Source organism: Procambarus clarkii, chromosome 50 (genome assembly GCF_040958095.1).
Source record: "Procambarus clarkii isolate CNS0578487 chromosome 50, FALCON_Pclarkii_2.0, whole genome shotgun sequence".
Taxonomy (NCBI): Eukaryota; Metazoa; Arthropoda; class Malacostraca; order Decapoda; family Cambaridae; genus Procambarus; species Procambarus clarkii.
Window position 1 is genome coordinate 13144550 of NC_091199.1, and position 22447 is coordinate 13166996.

Genomic DNA, 22447 nt, shown 5'->3' on the forward strand with positions numbered 1-22447 from the left:
TTGAAAATCTCATTCCATCCTAAAATGAAATTACTTGCTGTAACTATGTGATGGAAAGTAGAAATATGGACGTGATGAGCCGCTTGAAAGTCAACTTTTTGTAGTGATTAATTTGGACAAACTGGAAAAGTTATGTTTGTTGGTAATAAAGCATAAGTAAGCTAGGCCTAATATAGGACATACGAGGGGCTATACAAGGCCTAGGATTATTTTAATTTTAATTTTAGCTTTATTTTTTCGGGCCCCTCTAAAAATACTATAGTACAAAAAGTGACTTATTGGAGCTGCATTACTATATATTGGTACGCTCGACTATATAGTTAGGCTTTCAATCCCCGACCGTCCAAGTGGTTGGGCATCATTCCTCCCCCCCCCCCGTCCGTCCCTGCCCAAATCCTTATCCTGACCCTATCCCAGTGGTGTTTTTTTTTTAAGTAAAGAGGAAGGAGAGGCATAGGTGAAGGGAAGTATAGAAGTGGGAAATACAGTGAGAGGTATGAAAGCAGCCCAGTGCTGTATAGTCTTGATGGCTTGGTGCTTTCCTCTCATAGTTCTCTTCGACCACATAGTTAAAAATGTACTATATCAAGACAGGAGGAGACACCCCCCTCCCCCCCTCTCTCCCTCTCTCTCTCTCTCTCTCTCAAAATATGTCTACTTTTCGGGATGAAAATACACTTTAAAGTTTGTGTATAATTTAGACAGTCTTAATTTTGTATATGAACAATAAGGATATACCGTGAGGGCGGCGGTTGGGTCTGGATGGGGAGGGGTGAGGTTGAACAGGGGGGGGGAGGGGTAGGGAGGATGGAGTAGTGAGGGAGGAATAGCCTGATGGATTAATGAGGAAGAAATGAGTTTATAATTCAAGGCAGAGCAGGATTACCCATCTACCCTGGGCGCTGTTTGGTGCGTGATGGATACACGGGGGTTAGGATAGGTGATTACTGGGTGGGTTAGGATAGGTCATTACTGGGGGTTAGGATAGGTCATTACTGGGGGTTAGGTTAGGTCATTACAGGAGGTTAGGATTACGAAAGTTACAGGTGTTCTTGCAAGGATTAGGATAGATCTTTAATAGGGGTTAAAATAGGTCCATACAAGGGTTAGGATAGGTCCATACAAGGGTTAGGATAGGTCCTTACCGAGGTTAGCCAATGTTCTCACAGGAGTCTGTGATCGAAATGACTGTTGTTGTACACTAACTGTACCAAGCCATTACGACTATGTAGCATTGGGAAGGAGTCAGGATAATGATTTGGGGATGGGACGGGAGGAAGGAATGGTGCCCAACCACTTGGATGGTCGGGGATTGAACGCAGACTTGCATGAGGCGAGACGGTTGTTCTACTGTCTAAATGCCAAGAGCGACGCCAAGTGGTGTCTGATGTCTTGTACAGGTGGAGGATCGTATTGTGGAGACGACCTAGTTTGTACGAGGGAGAATGGCCATTAACCTCCAGGTTATATCTGGTAACCTGGAGCATGCCTGGGGTGGGTTTCGAGAGGCTTTCCAGGCTCGACTTGTGACAACTTGGTCCAACAGGCTGTTGCTTGGAGCGGCCCGCACGCCCAAACACCATATGCGTTTGACAGCCAATTTATTCACTAAATATAAAATATTTACACATGAAAATGAAGCTATTGTGTGTGTAACTAGCTTCAAAAGCTGAAGTAACTAACTTAAAAGTTCCTGAACCCATTATGTGCCTCTGTAACCCTTTTCCCCACCACCCACGGCATGGGTATGGGGTGCATAATAAAGAAATTTAATTGGATATGAATAGCCCGAAAGACGTGCTTGACCCCTGGGTCCAGCACTGTGTTGGGGTCCTTGCTGGGAATGTTGTTGTTGTTATAGATTCAGCTACTCGGAACAAGTTTCAAGTAGCACGGGCTATGGTGAGCCCGTAGTGGACTTACTGGCACAGGAGCGGGGCTGTCCTTGCAGGGAATGTTATAGATTCAGCTACTCGGAACAAGTTACAAGCAGCTCGGGCTATGGTGAGCCCGTAACTTAACCAGGAGCCCCCGCTCCTGGCATAGGAGCGGGGCAAGTAGCACGGTCTATGGTGAGCCCGTAGTGGGTGTGCTGGGAATGGCCACACCCGCCTTTAATCAAGATACTCCACCTCAGCGCACTAGATCACGCGATGCGTCACGGAATATGAGTTACAATTTGCGTACGCAATAAAGTACTCGACGCAGCTATACCGCGAACTCATATAATATATGATGCAAGAATAACCTAAAAAATACATGCTATTCCGTAGGTATCCACTAGCAAAATGAAACAAAATATTTTGTTGGAATTTTTTCCACTAGGGGGGGAAAAAAAAGGATTACGGGCTCACCATAGCCCGTGCTACCTGGAACTTTTATGTTCCAGGTGGCTGAATCTATAACAACAACACAGTAATTCCTTGATAATGTGGTGAAACGCGAAAACGTTCGGATTTTTTTTTGTGTGTGGATACTTCCGCACGCCATTTCACACTAACAATGGATACGAACTTACTAATTAAGGAAGCTGCAGAGGGCCTGTTGGCCCCACACGTGGCAACTCCCTATTTTTTTTTTTTTTTTTTGAGATATATACAAGAGTTGTTACATTCTTGTACAGCCACTAGTACGCGTAGCGTTTCGGGCAAGTCCTTAATCCTATGGTCCCTGGAATACGATCCCCTGCCGCGAAGAATCGTTTTTTCATCCAAGTACACATTTTACTGTTGCGTTAAACAGAGGCTACAGTTAAGGAATTGCGCCCAGTAAATCCTCCCCGGCCAGGATACGAACCCATGACATAGCGCTCGCGGAACGCCAGGCGAGTGTCTTACCACTACACCACGGAGACTGTCCTACAGCACGGAGACTGTCAATCTATATGGGGCCTAACAATTTATAGCTTCTAAATTAATTCAGATATGTCTAACCTACGCTTGAAACAGTAACGGATCCCGCGTCTTTTGTTACCCGATAATTGGTTCCACAAATCAACAACTCTGTTACCGGAGCAGTATTTACCCAGGTCTTCCTAAATCTAAACTGATTAAATTTATATGCAGCGTTTCGTGTTGTATTTTGTGTTGATATATTTAATATCTTATTAATATTCCCTTTTGTTATGCCCATTCATCCACTTACAAGGGACCTGACAGCTGAGTGGACAGCGCTCGGGATTCGTAGACCTGAGGTTCCGGGTTCAATCCCAGGTGGAGGCGGTAACAAATGGGCAGTTTTTTTCATCCTATTGCTCTGTTCACCTAGCAGTAAACTGGCAGTTAGACAGCTGCTACGGGCTGCTTCCTGGGGGTGTGTAACAAAAAGAAGGCCTGGTAGAGGACCGGGCCGCGGGGACGCTAAGCCCCGAAATCATCTCGAGAAAAAGATAAACACTTCAAAAATGTCTCCTCCAATTCTTCGCCTTTCTAGAGAATGTAAACTAAGCTTTTTTCAATCTCTTTTTCACATGGAAAGTTTCTAATTTGTGGGATTAACTTTGGCATTCTACGCTGGACGCTTTCTAGTGAATTTATATCCTTTCTATAGTACGGCGACCAAAACTGAGCTGCATAATCTAAATGGGGCCTAACAAGAGCAAGCTTTACTTGGTGAATAATACTGTTTTATTCATAAACCTCGTGATATAATTATATTCCACCTGAGATCGTGACTAATAAACCGCCTGAGATAATTACTAATAACCGCCTGAGATAATTATTATTATTAACATCTTTGACAAAATTAATTAGAATTTTGCCTAATCTGAGGCCGAGATAATGTCATAGAATAGGCAACATGCAAACAAACCCCCTCTTCACTTGAGGGCAGGTCCCTAATTACAGGTAAGTGCCGGCCCCAGGGGTTAAGGGAAGGTGAAGGGAGGTAGGGGGAGGGGGGTACCTTACCTTGAGGTGCTTCCGGGGCTTAGCGTCCCCGCGGCCCGGTCGTCGACCAGGCCTCCTGGTTGCTTGACTGATCAACCAGTCCATAGAAAGAAAGGGTTGTAGAAGATGAAGGAAGGGTTCTCTCCTTCCCCTCTACACCCTTCCAACATTCGCCTTTCCTCCTCTCTTATTCTCCTCCCTTAATTTGACCCCTTTTGTCTTTCGTAGATTTCCATTAGGTCACATGATAGTGTAATTTCTCTAGCTATAGTGATGGAGATAGAGTATCCATTAAACACTATGCTGTTTATCACCGTGAAGTATTTTACTTAAAGTACTTTGTCCACACCTGCTTGTGTGTCCACACCTGCTGGTCTCTTTGAGACGTATCGGTAGGTTTGAACCAGAACACACATGTAAGACTTTTCAGGAAGATAAAGATCAAGTCAGGTTGCTTTATTTATATAAAGCATACTCTAGTCGGTGGTAATACTCAGTCATACTTGGTAGACTGTAATAAATACTTGTGAACTTTCACTGTCGCCACCTGGCCAGTGTCCGCACCTGGACTATCATCATGAAGTATGATAGACCAGTATGATAGATCAGCCCCGGCACCTAAAAGGAAAGTACAAATGTGTCTTGATAGACCACAAGAAAGTAGACTTTTGTAGTATTGAATTAGGATAAACTGCAACAGCTATATGCATGATTGTAATAAAATCTAATCTGACCTAACTATCCTAGGCTTAATACGTTATCTGAGGCCTAATGTAATACATATGTGCTATACTAGGCCTTTGGAATATTTAAATTTGGTCGTTTGCTTTATTTTTTCCGAACTCGAATAAAAAAAGTACAAAAAGTGGCTTACTGGGCTCCATTACAATATAGTGGTACCATCGACCACAGTCACAAAATAGTACTATCAAAAGAGGATGGGTTGGACCTATCTGATCACCATTCATAACTATTATCTACACGACACATCCCTCACTCAGTCGTCATCACAGCACCCTACACCCGGCTACACCCTTCATACCATACACAGTCTCTCCTCGATTCACCAAACAGCAAAAGTGGGCCTGCGGGCCGCTCAAAGCAACAGCCTGTTGGACCAAATTATCACAAATCGAGCCTGGCCTCGGGCCAGGCTTGGGGAGTAGAAGAACTCCCAGAACCCCATCCAGGTAATATCAAGGTACAAAAGTGTAACCAACACTGGCACGACTTGACAGCGCCACCACCGGCTGATAAAAGAAAACCTGATAGCACTACGGCTCCCCAGCCGAATGACCTTGTGTTTGTCCTCCATTTCCCTGGGGTTCTAGGAGACTCGAACCGTTGACCTCACGCGTGTGAAGCCGAAGCTCTATCGTCTGAGCTATTGAGTAGTCTTAATAAGGAAGACTACTTTTATTGTCTCTGCATTTTCGGCCCCCTCTTGTTCACTCCTTTTTTGGCCTACGTGACCTGAAATCACCACCCTGGAAACACAAACCGTAACTGTCTCTATTTCCCGCTTGTTACAACTTGTAATAAAGTTGTTACATCTTGGCTTAACGTGTTTATGGCGTATTAGAACGTTGTTACAACTTGCTCTTTTGGTTGTTATAACTGGTTAGGAGGTGCTAAACTTGTTCGAACGTTGTACCAACGTCGTAGTTTCGGTGTGTGTTTGGCGGGCATACCCTGAGTGGCCGTAGGCCTCGTATCTTGTTTCAGCCAGTGTTGTCTAGAAACATCACAGCTCCTCGTGTGACCCTTCGCCGGTAACATTTGGGCATGCTAAAGCTGCCATAATCTCACGATAAAGCTGTCTTAATTTCATATTAGGATATGGAACTATATTTGCTCATATTATTACATGTAACCATAATTGTTCATATTATGACACTGTAATTGTTCATATGATGACATGGAACTGTAATTGTTCATGTGATGACATAAACTATAATTAATCATATTAGGACTTGGAACCGTAAATCTTGCCACGTTGGGCTCTTGAAAGGCTTAATGGCATCTCCTAAAAGCTTGTCACCTGAAGAACGAGGAAGAAGCATAGAGCTGGAGAAGAGGAAGGGAGAAGGGAGAAGGAAGGGGGAAGACTAGAGAAATGGGGCACGAGTACTAAGGAAAAGTGAAATAGGGTGGTGGTAAAAGAAAAATAGGGGAGAGCATGACAATGCATGTGGGAATACAAGAAAATGGAAATGGTGATGGAATGGGTAATTAGGTGAAAGGGAGGATAAAGAAGAGGATTACATTAAGGAATAGTGAAAGGGTGTGTAAGGAAGGGAAATAGGTAAACAAAGAAATGTAGCAAACAAGAGGTAGGATGAGGAAAAGGGAGTGAGGAGAGAGCATATGTGAGAGAGGAAGAGGAAAGAAAGTTGATCAGAAAAGTGAAAGCATTAGAGAAAGGAAGAAGAAAGTGTACAATATTTCAACGTGGAGGCAGAAAAACGAGGAATTACGGCGGATATGCAAAGTAATCTTAAGGAAATAACAAAAGAGAGAGGAAATTAATTAAAACAAAGTTGGTTGAAAGAGTATGGAAAGATAATTGACATCAGACAAGGGTTAAAATATAACATTATATTGCAAGAAAAGATAACCCCATAATTAAGAATCTTGATCTTATTTAGAACCAATGCAAATTAACAGTTTCATTATTTAAATCGAAGTTTGTCAAATTTATCATTAAGAGTTCTGACCAGGTTATACACATACGAGAATGTTTATATCATCATATTTCAATTTTACATTCCAGTGAATACTGATTAAGAACATGTAAGCGGACCCAGTTGTGTGTGTGAATTCTGGCAATAAATGTTTTCCAGGTCACAAGTTTTGCCAGCCTTAAACAGGAGTCTTTGTGAACACCAAAAATCCTGTCTTAAGAAAGTTTCTTAAACTGGACTCTATTAGCTTTGTGCGTCATGTTAATGTTTATCAACAAGTGTGTTTAGCCTGTTCTTCCAATGTTTTTTCACATAGTTTCCCTTGGTTTCCTGTTGGGTTTTTCTTGTTTTTCCTCATGGGTTTCCCCCTTTGGAGTTCTTCTTGGTTCTCCCCCCCCCCCCCCCCCCCACCTTGGGTTTCTTTTTGATTTTCCTCTTGGTTTTCCAGTGTTCCCCCTCGGGTTTCTCTTGGTTTCAGTTTGTTTTTCCACCGTTTTCTCTCTACAAGTAATTGGTTGTAAGATTATCATCTTGTAATATTTAATTTTAATTACATTATATAATTATTTTAATTACATTATATAATTATTTTAATTACATTATATAATTATTTTAATTACATTATATAATTATTTTAATTACATTATATAATTTAATTACATTATATAATTTAATTACATTATATAATTATTTTAATTACATTATTATACATTAAAATTAAAATTTTAATTACGTTATATTTAAGGCTATCGATTAGCCTTAGACGCTTTTATGAGCATGTTCTTATATTCTTACATTGTTCTTGATTATATCTTCATTATTCAAATACTTAGTTCATAATTTATTCTTGAATACTTTTCGAGCAAAATGTTAAATATTGGGACCTGGTTCGATCCTGGCATTACTCTTAATAGCATCAATGTCAACATTACAGGACGCTCGCCTGCAGTCCGGTGACCACATCCTGCAGATCGGGGATGTGAACCTGCGCGGGATGGGCAGCGATCAGGTGGCGGTGGTGTTGCGCCAGTCTGGCTCTCACGTCCGCCTGGTGGTGGCCAGGCCCATAGAGCCTTCTTCCCCGGACTTCCAGGTCAGACAGGTGAGCAGTGGTGGAGGTCTACAGGTGAAGCAGGTGATTAGATTGGGGGGTCGTTCAGACCCATAGTCCCCCTTTGCTGGTCTTGCAGGTCATAACTGATGCCTTCATTGATCCGTCTAATTACCTAAAAGCTTCCTGGCATTACGTAAGTAATGAATAAATATAATATATTTACTCAGTATAACGGTGGTCCTGAACAGAATTTAGAACATTAAGACATATCTTTACTCTGAAATATTATTATTTTATAACGAAATTAAACAAAACTCGGTAGTAGGTGATGCCATAAGAAGTCGACGATCCGAGCGACAATAGAGGGAGCTTGTATTTACCCAGGTCTTAATAAATATGCTACTTATCCAAGATATATTGTTGCCTGGAGTGTGTTTGCTGGTTTATCAGCCTCCTGTACCTAATCTAACCTCCAGGTAACACTATATCATGGATAAGTAGCACAGCATTGTCGCTTGGATCGATGGCTTCCTATGGCATCACTTGCCCTTGAGTTTCATCTAATTTCGTTATGAAATATTATTTCAGAGTATAGATATATTTTTTTTATATGCTACATTCAGCATCAACATTATAGAGAGTAAATATGTAATATTTCTTCATTACTTACGTACTGATAGGAAGCTTTGGGTAATTAGACGGACCAGCCTTCATTGGATGTATAGATTTTATATAGGCACATTTTTAAATATGTTTTAATATATTAGTGTTACACGTTTAAATACATTAGTGGTATACACGTTTAAATACATTAGTGGTATACACGTTTAAATACATTAGTGGTATACACGTTTAAATACATTAGTGGTATACACGTTTAAATACATTAGTGGTATACACGTTTAAATACATTAGTGGTATACGCGTTTAAATACATTAGTGGTATACACGTTTAAATACATTAGTGGTATACACGTTTAAATACATTAGTGGTATACACGTTTAAATACATTAGTGGTATACACGTATAAATACATTAGTGGTATACACGTTTAAATACATTAGTGGTATACACGTTTAAATACATTAGTGGTATACACGTTTAAATACATTAGTGGTATACACGTATAAATACATTAGTGGTATAACCGTTTAAATACATTAGTGGTATACACGTTTAAATACATTAGTGGTATACACGTTTAAATACATTAGTGGTATACACGTATAAATACATTAGTGGTATACACGTTTAAATACATTAGTGGTATACACGTTTAAATACATTAGTGGTATACACGTTTAAATACATTAGTGGTATACACGTTTAAATACACTAGTGGTATACATGTTTAAATACATGAATGCTATACACACGTATACATAAGTCTCAACTATCGGACGTTGGTATACAGGTGGGGCGGTCGGCGCCCATTGTGGAGACGCGGGTCCTTAACGACCCTGAAGAGCTGGAACGCCGAATTAGCATGTTACACAACGGCTACCCTCCCGCCGTCGCTGCCTCCTCTTCCACTGCCGTTGTGGTGGTTCCCGTTGCCGTAGCTGCTGCTGCCGTTGCCACCAACGGTCATCTGCCACCTTTCACCAATGGCGAGGCAGAACTCCTGGCCAGGGTGAGTACCTGTTTATATTTTCTGTTTAGGTGTGGGTTTTTTTTCAGGGTTTTCGAATAGTGGATTGGAAAAAGACCTGGGTAAATACAGGCTTGGAAAGACCTGGGTAAATGCAGGCTTGGAAAGACCTGGGTAAATGCAGGCTTGGAAAGACCTGGGTAAATGCAGGCTTGGAAAGACCTGGGTAAATGCAGGCTTGGAAAGACCTGGGTAAATACAGGCTTGGAAAGACCTGGGTAAATACAGGCTTGGAAAGACCTGGGTAAATACAGGCTTGGAAAGACCTGTGTAAATACAGGCTTGGAAAGACCTGGGTAAATACAGGCTTGGAAAGACCTGGGTAAATACAGGCTTGGAAAGACCTGGGTAAATACTGGTACTGTTATATCTTTAGTGTTGCGTTGGTACCATTGTTTCACGTATGCAGTGTTATAATGGTATTAACTACCTCATTAGCTGTGTGTTTCCACAACATGCACCCATTTAGCAAAAATGGAATTGCCAGAATACAATCTCTCTCTCTCTCTTTCTCTCTCTCTCTCTCTCTCTCTCTCTCTCTCTCTCTCTCTCTCTCTCTCTCTCTCTCTCTCTCTCTCTCTCTCTCTCTCTCTCTCTCTCTGTGTACAAAGATAATCTGCTGACAACATTGGCTGAATACAGGTGCGAAGGTCGGCTGTTGTTTGCTTTCATAGTTAACTTGTGTGACCATGTCATGGCTTGACCTGACACGTTCTCTCCGGTGTCATAACGTGTCCGGACCTTAAACCCAACCCGGCTTTGTAGATCAAGTTGGGTTAAGACCTGGACGTTAAACTAATTTGTCATTATAGTTCTCACCTTCAATCCAAACTGGTATTTTTCATGGCGTGATCATTACCGTTTCATAACTTGCTATGGCCATGAGGGGTTCTTTGATACTGTAGTTGAGTTGGTGTTTGATAATGCGGGCTCTGTGGTGTTGGTATGTTAGTCTGTTTCTCTCCCTATCTGTGTCCCTCTTTTCCCTCCCCCCCCCCTCTCTGTGTCTCTCTCTTTCCCCCTCCCTGTCTCTGTCCCTCTTCCTCCCCTCACCCCTCTTTGCAACGTGGTTCCACACAACTAGTCGTAGATTGTGGCGATATTGATAAAGTTTGAGAGTAATGTGATTGTGCCGTACGATATCTTGCCTAAAGTATTACCTTGTGGCGTATGATAGCTTGCCTAGTGTTACCACCTTGTGGCGTACGATAGCTTGTCTATAGTTATCACCTTGAGGCGTGCGATATCTTGCCTGTATTTACCACCTTGTGGTGTATGATATCTTGCCTAAACTTACCACCTTGTACCGTATGATATTTTATCTAAACTTGTCACTTTGTGCCATACGATATCTTGCCTATAGTTACCACCCTGTGGCGTATGATATCTTAACTAATGTTACCACCATGTGGCATACGATATCTTGCCTAAAGTTACCACCTTGTGCCGTACGATATCTTGCCTAAACTTATCACCTTGTGCCGTACGATATCTTGCCTAAACTTATCACTTTGTGCCGTACGATATCTTGCCTAAAGTTACCACCTTGTGCCGTACGATATCTTGCCTCAACTTACCACCTTACTCTAGGAAGATGCATGTCCTCCCACTTCCCGTAAGTCTTTGAGACTCTCCCTGCTTTCAGTAAGACTTTTATGCTATTCTGGCTTCGCCAAACATGAACTTTTCTTTAGTAAGATTTTTTTTGTCTCTTGGATATTTTCTAAAATATATTTTCGCCTTCAGTAAACATGTGTGACATAAATGTCTGATGAAAGCCTTCAGGAATTTTTCCAGTAAGGAAATAAAAAATATCTCATTATACCATTCAAGCTTTTTGGGTCTTGTTTTTATTTTTTTTAATTTATTTTTAACATTCAATATACTTTACTAAACCTTTTGGGATTTGGCTTTTGTAAAATTATGTACTGTGATTTTTTATGGTCTGTGTCGAGGCATCTTTGGGATTCCTCGAGGCTGGGATTGACTGGGACAGTTCCTGTATTATAGGGACCGAGAGGTTTTTTAAGATATAAAAAAAAAACTACGATAAATTCTTAAATTAGCGATGCTGATGAGTTATATTTAATATATTTCCATCATAAATGTGTAAGTTTTAAACTATTTCTTTTCCTTTAATCTCGTGAGGCCTATAAAGTATTTTCTCAATTTCTTTTTAAAGAATATAATTACACATCTTGAAGGGAAACTTGAATTTGCATTTTGATGGCATTCAGATACGGTACAAAATTCAGGCAATGGCGTTGAATAGAGTCCAGGAATGCAAGTTCGAAGTCCTTTAGATTGCTGCAATATTTTCCATTTATTGGTGTGTTAAGGAGATAATAATATGGTGTATATCAGCACAGATTAGAGCACGAAAGGTATAGATATAAATTTTATATGTTTAGATTTTGGAAAGAACTGGGTAAATAAAGGTGGGGAAGACCTGGGTAAATACAGGTTGGTTAAGACCTGGATTAATAGAGGCCTGCAAAGACCCCCTGGGGTTATCTTGAGATGATTTCGGGGCTTTTTAGTGTCCCCGCGGCCCGGTTTAGGACCCCGCGGCCCGGTTTAGGACCCCGCGGCCCGGTTTAGGACCCCGCGGCCCGGTTTAGGACCCCGCGGCCCGGTTTAGGACCCCGCGGCCCGGTTTAGGACCCCGCGGCCCGGTTTAGGACCCCGCGGCCCGGTTTAGGACCCCGCGGCCCGGTTTAGGACCCCGCGGCCCGGTTTAGGACCCCGCGGCCCGGTTTAGGACCCCGCGGCCCGGTTTAGGACCCCGCGGCCCGGGTAAATACAAGCTTGGAAAGACCTGGGTAAATACAGGCTTGGAAAGACTTTGGTAAATACAGGCTTGGAAAGACTTGGGTAAATACAGGCTTAGAATGATCTGGATAGAGAAAGACCTGGGTAAATACAGGCAGAGAAAGACCTGGGTAAATACAGGCAGAGAAAGACTTGGGTAAATAGTTTTTTCGCAGGGTTGTTGGTTTATGGAGCAAATTAACATAATTGACGTGGGAACTATGGAACTTTTCAAGCGAATGTACTCACCTAGTTGTACTTTCGGGGGTTGAGCTCTGGCTCTTTGGTCCCGAAAGTAAGTAATGTATGAGCTGGGTGGATATAAATAGGAACTGCCTCATAGAGGTCTTCAGCAGTTAACATCTTATGTTTCATCCATTTCCAATACGAAGGAATTTTTCTCTTGGCAATGATGACTGATGGAGGTCGTCTGGCGACATTTCCCCATGACCTAAGAGGCTGATGTTTGTGTTTGTCATATATCATTGTCAGCTAATCGAATTGTAATGGTTTGAGACGATGTGGGAGGGGGTGGACAGCGTGTGTGTACTCGCCTAATTGTGCTTGCGGGGGTTGAGCTCTGGTTCTTTGGTCCCGCCTCTCAACTGTCAATCAACTGATGTACAGATTCCTGAGCCTATTGGGCTCTATCATATCTACATTTGAAACTGTGTATGGAGTCAGCCTCCACCACATTACTTCCCAGCGTAACTCGGAGAATATTATATATGAATATTATATACGAATATTTGTATAAATGTATCACAACTTTGAAGATGTTCTCAATACAAATCTATGTAGTGAATTTCCAGATGAAAGAATAAGAAGAATAATCACATTAGAGAGAGGAAGGGAGCCGGTCGGCCGAGCGGACAGCACGCTGGACTTGTGATCCTGTGGTCCTGGGTTCGATCCCAGGCGCCGGCGAGAAACAATGGGCAGAGTTTCTTTCACCCTATGCCCCTGCTACCTAGCAGTAAAATAGGTACCTGGGTGTTAGTCAGCTGTCACGGGCTGCTTCCTGGGGGTGGAGGCCTGGTCGAGGACCGGGCCGCGGGGACTCTAAAGCCCCGAAATCATCTCAAGATAACCTCAAGAAAGATAAAAGAAGGAAGCAAAACAAACAGCAATTATGGGTTTTGCAAATCTCTGGGAAGGAAATCCCAAGGAGTTACGATAGGACTTTTGTCTTATTTTCGGGTGACGCAGGAGTGCTAATTGGATTTGGAGCTGGGAAATGGCTGCAGCTTTGTGAGCTGGGAAGTGTTAGCTGACCTGTGAGTTGTTACTGCTTTGTAACCTGGATTAATGTGATTTTTCTGAGCGTTGAACAGAGAGCATGGAACTGTGGGAGCTGGGAATTGTCAACAGGTAATTCTAGGAATTGTTAGGTGATGAGTAAACTTGAAATTGTTAGCTGTGGTGGGACCTGGGACCTGGGCGCTGCTGTGGGAGCTGGGAACGTGAGTTATGACGCAAATTTGATGAATTTATTATATTAAATTCCTTAAGAAAACATGAAATTTTTGTTTCAATTTTTTCCAATTAGAATATACAGGCAAGACAGTCGTGCCTTGCCTGTATATTACATATTTTTACCTATTTAAATTAAATATGCAAGAATATGTAAATCATATAAATATTCTTACATAAATTAAATATTACATGTAATATTACATATTCATGTCTTTAATTGGTGTCTGATAAATGCTGTATGTCAATTACTAGTGACATAAAACACGTCATTTTAGTGATTTACTGAAGGAAATCAAACACATCGGCGGATTTAGTAAAAAATTATCGTGATTTTCCAAACTTTGAGACGACATTTAGCCTAGTTACCCTTGAGAATACAATATTCTCCCATCAAACCTAGAGAACCAAGAAGCCCCGTTTTCTCTAACGCTGCCCTGTACATTCTCTATGACGTCACTATAAAATCACTATTCCTCTAGTTTTTTCTAGCATTTGCCATTCAATTATTAATATAGTTTGTTGCTACACATTACTGAAAATAACAATGGTTTGTTTTAGGTTATTGAAAGTTATCTTCAGCAAGTTTAATCACACACACACACACACACACACGTACGTACGTACGTAGGTACGTACGTGTGCCAGTTTGCCACTCCGTTAAAAATGCAACCGTTCTGCCTAACCAGAAACGTACGAACCCAAACAACCCTCACAGCCTATCGAGGCTGATATAGAGAAAACGTAAATATTACGGTGTTTTATTTCTTAATTAACGGATTGATACATTTCGTTAAAAAATGCAATGTGTTAGGTTTACATTATGTATGGGGCTCTGTACATGATGTAATGATCACCCTGGGGCTCTGTACATGGTGTAATGAACACCTGGGGCTCTGTACATGGTGTAATGATCACCTGGGGCTCTGTACATGATGTAATGATCACCCTGGGGCTCTGTACATGGTGTAATGATCACCCTGGGGCTCTGTACATGGTGTAATGATCACCTGGGGCTCTGTACATGGTGTAATGATCCCCCTGGGGCTCTGTACATGGTGTAATGAACACCTGGGTCTCTGTACATGGTGTAATGATCACCTGGGGCTCTGTTCATGGTGTAATGATCCCCCTGGGGCTCTGTACATGGTGTAATGAACACCTGGGGCTCTGTACATGGTGTAATGATCACCTGGGGTTCTGTACATGGTGTAATGATCACCCTGGGGTTCTGTACATGGTGTAATGATCCCCCTGGGGCTCTGTACATGGTGTAATGATCCCCCTGGGGCTCTGTACATGGTGTAATGATCACCCTGGGGCTCTGTACATGGTGTAATGATCCCCCTGGGGCTCTGTACATGGTGTAATGATCCCCCTGGGGCTCTGTACATGGTGTAATGAACACCTGGGGCTCTGTACATGGTGTAATGATCCCCCTGGGGCTCTGTACATGGTGTAATGAACACCTGGGGCTCTGTACATGGTGTAATGATCACCTGGGGCTCTGTACATGGTGTAATGATCACCTGGGGCTCTGTACATGGTGTAATGAACACCTGGGGCTCTGTACATGGTGTAATGATCACCTGGGGCTCTGTACATGGTGTAATGATCCCCCTGGGGCTCTGTACATGGTGTAATGATCCCCCTGGGGCTCTGTACATGGTGTAATGATCCCCCTGGGGCTCTGTACATGGTGTAATGATCACCCTGGGGCTCTGTACATGGTGTAATGATCACCTGGGGCTCTGTACATGGTGTAATGATCACCCTGGGGCTCTGTACATGGTGTAATGATCACCTGGGGCTCTGTACATGGTGTAATGATCACCCTGGGGCTCTGTACATGGTGTAATGATCACCTGGGGCTCTGTACATGGTGTAATGATCACCTGGGGCTCTGTACATGGTGTAATGATCACCTGGGGCTCTGTACATGGTGTAATGATCCCCCTGGGGCTCTGTACATGGTGTAATGATCACCTGGGGCTCTGTACATGGTGTAATGATCACCCTGGGGCTCTGTACATGGTGTAATGATCCCCCTGGGGCTCTGTACATGGTGTAATGATCCCCCTGGGGCTCTGTACATGGTGTAATGATCACCCTGGGGCTCTGTACATGGTGTAATGATCACCTGGGGCTCTGTACATGGTGTAATGATCACCCTGGGGCTCTGTACATGGTGTAATGATCACCTGGGGCTCTGTACATGGTGTAATGATCACCCTGGGGCTCTGTACATGGTGTAATGATCACCTGGGGCTCTGTACATGGTGTAATGATCACCTGGGGCTCTGTACATGGTGTAATGATCACCTGGGGCTCTGTACATGGTGTAATGATCACCTGGGGCTCTGTACATGGTGTAATGATCCCCCTGGGGCTCTGTACATGGTGTAATGATCCCCCTGGGGCTCTGTACATGGTGTAATGATCACCCTGGGGCTCTGTACATGGTGTAATGATCCCCCTGGGGCTCTGTACATGGTGTAATGATCCCCCTGGGGCTCTGTACATGGTGTAATGATCACCTGGGGCTCTGTACATGGTGTAATGATCCCCCTGGGGCTCTGTACATGGTGTAATGATCACCCTGGGGCTCTGTACATGGTGTAATGATCACCTGGGGCTCTGTACATGGTGTAATGATCACCTGGGGCTCTGTACATGGTGTAATCACCACCTGGGGCTCTGTACATGGTGTCCAAGCCACCGGGTCCTAAAATAAGTGTTATGATATCTAGTGTTTCAGCTGGTAATTTTTTAACTTTAATGCATAAAATTACCGTTCCGAGCTTAATTATTAGCATTTTTGCATATATTTCAAAATATAATAAGTGCACACGTCTATATATATATATATATATATATATATAATATATATAATATATATAATATATATAATATATATAATATATATATATAATATATATATATAATATATATAAATTTCCCTCCCCCATATATGTATAGGTAAATATCAGCTATTGTCAATTTCAGGAAAATGTATGCCGCATTAATATTAACGACCGCGTAAATGGGGAATGGGGGAAGGGTTGTGACATTGACCATTAACGGTGTAATGGGGTTGACACGCCTCATCAAGAAGGGGCTGGGATGGGGACTGTTGTCACCATGCGACAGTTGGCCAGGTACTTAACGATTTTACTAGTTAACCCTCTAATGTAATCTCCGTTTTCTCATAATCACGTCTTCATCTGAGAAAACCGAACACAATGGCAATTAAAACATTTTAAAGAGTGACTTATATTTTTAGTGATCCTTTGGTTTGAATATAAAAATTGAATTGCTTTTAACATCTTTTTTGATGGGATTTTTGTCAATACAACCAGCCAGTCAACCAGCTAGTCAACCAACCAGCTAGTCAACCAACCAGCTAGTCAACCAGCTAGTCAATCAAACAGCTAGTCAACCAGCTAGTCAATCAACTAGCAAGTCAACCGGCCAGCCAGTCAACCAGCTAGTCAATCAACCAGCTAGTCAATCAACCAGCTAGTCAATCAACCAGCTAGTCAATCAACCAGCTAGTCAATCAACCAGCTAGTCAGTCAACTATCCAGCCAGCTAGATAGTTTAGCTTGAACAGAATGACCGCGCGGAACAGAATGACCGCATGGAACAGAGAATGTGTGTGTGTTTTGCTTTGCCTTTCCACGAACAGAAGCCAAAGCCTCTGTCACTGCTCTTGTTGATGGTCTTGTTTTGATCTCCAGAAAATTCTCCAAAAATGCTCCAGAAAATATCTTTGACAATTGCGGAGGAACAAGAGGAGCAAAAATATAAAGTGATTATATATTGGGGATTGCTGTCTTGCCTCGGGCAGTTGGGGGTTAGGGTAGATAGAAGTGAGTCTCTCTCTCTCTCTCTCTCTCTCTCTCTCTCTCTCTCTCTCTCTCTCTCTCTCTCTCTCTCTCTCTCTCTCTCTCTCTCTCTCTCGATCTCTCGATCTCTCTCTCTCGCTCGCGCTCTCTCTCTCTCTCGCTCGCGCTCTCTCTCTCTCTCGCTCGCGCTCTCTCTCTCTCGCTCGCGCTCTCTCTCTCTCGCTCGCGCTCTCTCTCGCTCTTTCGCTCTTTCGCTCTCTCTCGCTCTTTCGCTCTTTCGCTCTCTCTCGCTCTTTCACTCCCCTCCCTCCCCCTATTCTTAAACGTAGTTTCCCAACAGTCAGCTTCGAGTGTTCTACTCGTGAACCCCGGCCTGGGGCCAGGTGTTTCTGGTGATAACTTGGGATCGGTCAGGCTGTTGATTGCAGAGGCCGCCGGCCCACACATCCATTATATCCTGGCTGATCCAGCGCTTTCTGTAGGAATTTCTCCAATTTCCTCTTGAAATCCTTCATTTTCGTTCCAGCAAAATGTTTCATATGTACGGAGGGCCTTGAAGAGGGTGTTGAAGAGCCTTGGACTTCTGATGTTCATACAGTGTTCTCTGACCACCAGGCTGTTCAAAACTGCTGTACCAAAAATCACAGCGGCTCGAAGAATTGATGTGATGTCAAGTTTTTTATTAGTCTGTCCTTGGTTAGGTTAGGTTCGGGCAATTCAGTACATCAATTTAGTGACGTTGTGACCGCTGGAGTGGATGGGCTGCCCTGATTGTGTTTATGGCACCCCAAATCTTCACTATAACTCTTCTCTCTGTGGTTCTATTCTGCATTTCCTTCCGTATCTTTCGCTCCAGTATGTTGTTATTCTACTGTGCAAATTTGGGACCTGGCCTTCAAGTATCTTCCATGTATATATTATTTTATACCTTTCTCGTCTCCTTTCCTGGGAGTATATTTTGAGAGCTTTGAGATGGTCCCAATAATTTAGATGTTTTATCGTGACTTTGTATGTCGTATATGTTCTCTGTATTCCCGTTATATCAGCAGACTCTCCTGCTCTGGAGGGGGAAGTGTCAAGCAGTAGTCAAGGCGTGACAGCACAAGTGATTCTAACTGTATGAGCATTGTGATGGGATCTCTGGATTTGAAGTGTCTCATAATTCACCCTATCATTTTCCTGGTTGATGTTAAGTTCGCTATAATCTCCTTTTTCTCCTTAACTGATTGATTGGTTGATGAAGATTTAGCCACCCAAAAGGTGGCACGGGCATGAATAGCCCGTAAGTGGCGGCCCTTTTGAGCCATTACCAGTATCAAGAGCTGATACTGGAGATCTGTAGAGGTGCGACTGCACCCTGCGTGACGGGAGATGTCTCCCGTGTCTCTCTCTTTAACTCTCCTTATATCTTCACCCTTCCTATCCTCATCCCTCCTGTTCTTATCCGCCCGCCTCTCCTTACCCCACTCTCCTTGTGAAGGTGTCAGCATCCCTGGATCACACCGAGCTCTCAACGTTTACCTAAGTTCTTACCCAATTGAGCTTACCTAACAGGTGCTGCATATTTTAGTTTCGGTCGTAACTTGGCTGTGTAGGTGGCGTTGTGTCTTTTTTTGGGGGGCCAGGTCGCTCACAGGGCTTGTTGATTCCTGTCTGGGGTCTGGGAGGCTGTTTGTGTGGCTGTCTGACGTCTGGGAGGCTGTTTGTGTGGCTGTCTGACGTCTGGGAGGCTGTTTGTGTGGCTGTGTGACGTCTGAGAGGCTGTTTGTGTGGCTGTCTGACGTCTGGGAGGCTGTTTGTGTGGCTGTCTGACGTCTGAGAGGCTGTTTGTGTGGCTGTCTGACGTCTGGGAGGCTGTTTGTGTGGCTGTCTGACGTCTGAGAGGCTGTTTGTGTGGCTGTCTGACGTCTGGGAGGCTGTTTGTGTGGCTGTCTGACGTCTGGGAGGCTGTTTGTGTGGCTGTCTGACGTCTGGGAGGCTGTTTGTGTGGCTGTCTGGCGTCTGAGAGGCTGTTTGTGTGGCTCTCTGGCGTCTGGGAGGCTGTTTGTGTGGCTCTCTGGCGTCTGGGAGGCTGTTTGTGTGGCTCTCTGGCGTCTGGGAGGCTGTTTGTGTGGCTCTCTGGCGTCTGGGAGGCTGTTTGTGTGGCTCTCTGGCGTCTGGGAGGCTGTTTGTGTGGCTCTCTGGCGTCTGGGAGGCTGTTTGTGTGGCTGTCTGGCGTCTGGGAGGCTGTTTGTGTGGCTGTCTGGCGTCTGGGAGGCTGTCTAGGAGGCTGGATGGTGTCTTGGGAGGTGTTTGTGTCTTATCATCTCCAGTACAGTTGCTCTTCATGTCCTGTAATAACATTGAAAATACATTGAATATGTAAATCAGGCCCCAGGAACAAGGCGTGTCTGTAGGGTCAAAACCTTGTTCATTAAGTGCCCAGGTTAATGGAGTTTCCGGGTAAGGGGTGTAAGGCTGGGGCGAGTGGCTGGCTGGCTGGCTGGCTGAATGGCTGGCTGGCTGGCTGGCTGAATGGCTGGCTGGCTGAATGGCTGGACGAATGGCTGGATGAATGGAAGGTAGGAACGAACATGAGAGACGGACCTAGAAATCGTCCTTTAGTGTTAATAGGACTGAGACAGACAGACATGACTAAATGCACCAGCCACTCTCGGCCCATACAAGCAAAAGCATTTCTGGAGCACCGAGGCGTCCAGACCAAGTGAACACACACTATGGTAGTAGAGAAAACCGCCTTTTGGCGCTCAGGACGCTCAGGCAATGCTTATCCTGAGCGCCTAAAGGTGTTTTACCACCATCTACTCCACCTTGGCGCCATTTTCCGTCCGAAGTGTTTTCTTATCCACAGCGGGGCACTAATCCGCTCTCTAGATTTGCCACTCCGTAAAAAATGCAACTGTTTGGACTAGCCAGAAACCTATGAACCCAAGCAACCTATCTAGCCTGTCGAGGGCGATGCACAGAAAACGTCAATATTACGGTGCTGTATATTTTACTAACACGTACGATTTGTAACGGATTGGTCGATTCCGTAAAAAAATGAGTACCTTACCTTACGTTGGTTTCGGGAATCCACGTCCTCGTGGCCCGGTCTCCGACCAGTCCTCCTGGTTGGTGGTCTGGTCAACCAGGCTGTTGCACGCGGTTGCTCGCAGCCTGGCGTATGAGTCACAGCCTGGTTGATTAGGTATCCTTTGGAGGTGTTTGTCAAGTTCTCTCTTGAACACTGTGAGGGGTCGGCCAGTTATGTCCCTTATGTGTAGTGGAAGCGTGTTGAACAGTCTCCGGCCTCTGATGTTTATAGTTCTCTCTGAGTTCCTGTTGCACCTCTGCTCTTCAACGGGGGTATTCTGCACATCCTGCCATGCCTTCTGGTCTCATGTGGTGTTATTTCTGTGTGCAGGTTTGGGACCAGCCCCTCTACTATTTTCCACGTGTCAATTATTATGTATCTCTCCCGCCTGCGCTCAAGGGAATACTGATTTAGGCATTTTAGTCGGTCCCAATAGTTTAGATGTTTTACTGAGTGGATTCTAGCAGTAAAGGATCTCTGCACGCTCTCCAGGTCAGCAATTTCTCCAGCTTTGAAAGGGGCTGTCATTGTGCAGCAGTACTCCACTCTAGAGAGCACTAGCGTCTTGAAGAGTATCATCATCGGTATAGCATCTCTAGTGTGAAAGGTTCTTGTTATCCAGCCTGTCATTTTTCTTCCAGTTGCAGTTCTTTGTAATTTTTCGCAGTTCTTGGTAAAAATTTATCTGTAACCGGATAAACGGTTACGATTCGGATAAACCTGTTACAGACAATGGCGAGTTCTTAATTACCATGGACTTAACAGAGAGTTCAAAAATAATAATACTGTTAAGTCCATGTTAATTAAGAACTCGCCCTCGTCTGTAGGAGGTTGTGTGTACTCCATCCCTTGTGATGAGTGTGTGTGTGTTTACATCGGCCAGACTGGTAAATCTCTTGCCTCGCGTTTAAAACAACATTCATATGCTATTCGTACAGCCCAGCACTCCAGTGCATTGTATTTACATTCCAGTTTATGTGATCATTCTATCGACTTCACAAGGGCGAAATGTATCGTTAAAAGTAAGGGTTCCGTTGAACGAATTGTGATTGAGTCTGCTCTGATGATACAATGTAACAACAGCCTTAATGTAAGCCCTGACGTGTACGAATTAGATCCCCCAAATAAGCTTCAATATAGCAAGTCAATACAATGTAGCATCCATCTAATGTGTTTATTTATTTCCTTAAATATATTATCCAGTGTTTTTGTTTTGTACAGTTATCCATATTTGCCCCTTCGTCCCCTTTTATCCATAGGTTTCATCGCCCCTTCTAAGTGGTCAGGTGACCTGCCCTGGCGGGTGTAAGGTCTACCTTCCACGTTTCCTTCTTCATTCTAATTTGCTCAGATGAAGGCTAATTGAGCTGAAAGCGCGTTTAGCATTCACTATTTTTTACATGTGTTTTTTCCACATACTAGGGTCAGTGTTTTTGTGATCGTTGTTATATATATATATATATATATATATATATATATATATATATATATATATATATATATAAGGTCGGGGAGATGGGGGGGGGTTTAAAACGTTATAGTTATAATGAAAATTTAATTTAGAAGATGAAAGACAGGTAATTTGTGAGAGATATATTTAGAAATTAAAAAACAATATTTTTTGGGGTAGAGCTGACTAGCAGTTAAGTATACTGGAAGTAATTGGACGTATATTAGAAACACACTGTTAATACACATTAAGTGCTCTGAGTGTATACTGAAAACATCCTGGAATTATACTGGAAGCATACAATATATACTGAAATCGTACTGAAAGTGTGCCGTAAGCACAATGGAAGTAACAAGGAATTAATGGTATTATGACACCATACTGTGGTATTTAATATATCAAGGACATGGCACCCTTGATGTGTAACCCTCCTAAACCCTGACGCCTTACTGTCCAGCTTGACAACTTACGCCTCTCAACCGTCAATCAACTGATGTACAGGTTCCTGAGCC

The 22447-nt window shown here is 43.3% G+C and overlaps 1 protein-coding gene across 1 annotated transcript in view; it reads left to right on the plus strand.

Moving 5' to 3' along the window:
* The window catches only part of LOC123748468 (multiple PDZ domain protein), a 1300933-nt gene that overhangs the window by 571623 nt on the left and 706863 nt on the right, over positions 1-22447 (plus strand). The window contains 2 exon segments of the mRNA XM_069303573.1: positions 7506-7673; positions 9041-9259. Of these exon segments, the coding sequence (XP_069159674.1) occupies positions 7506-7673; positions 9041-9259 (387 nt within the window).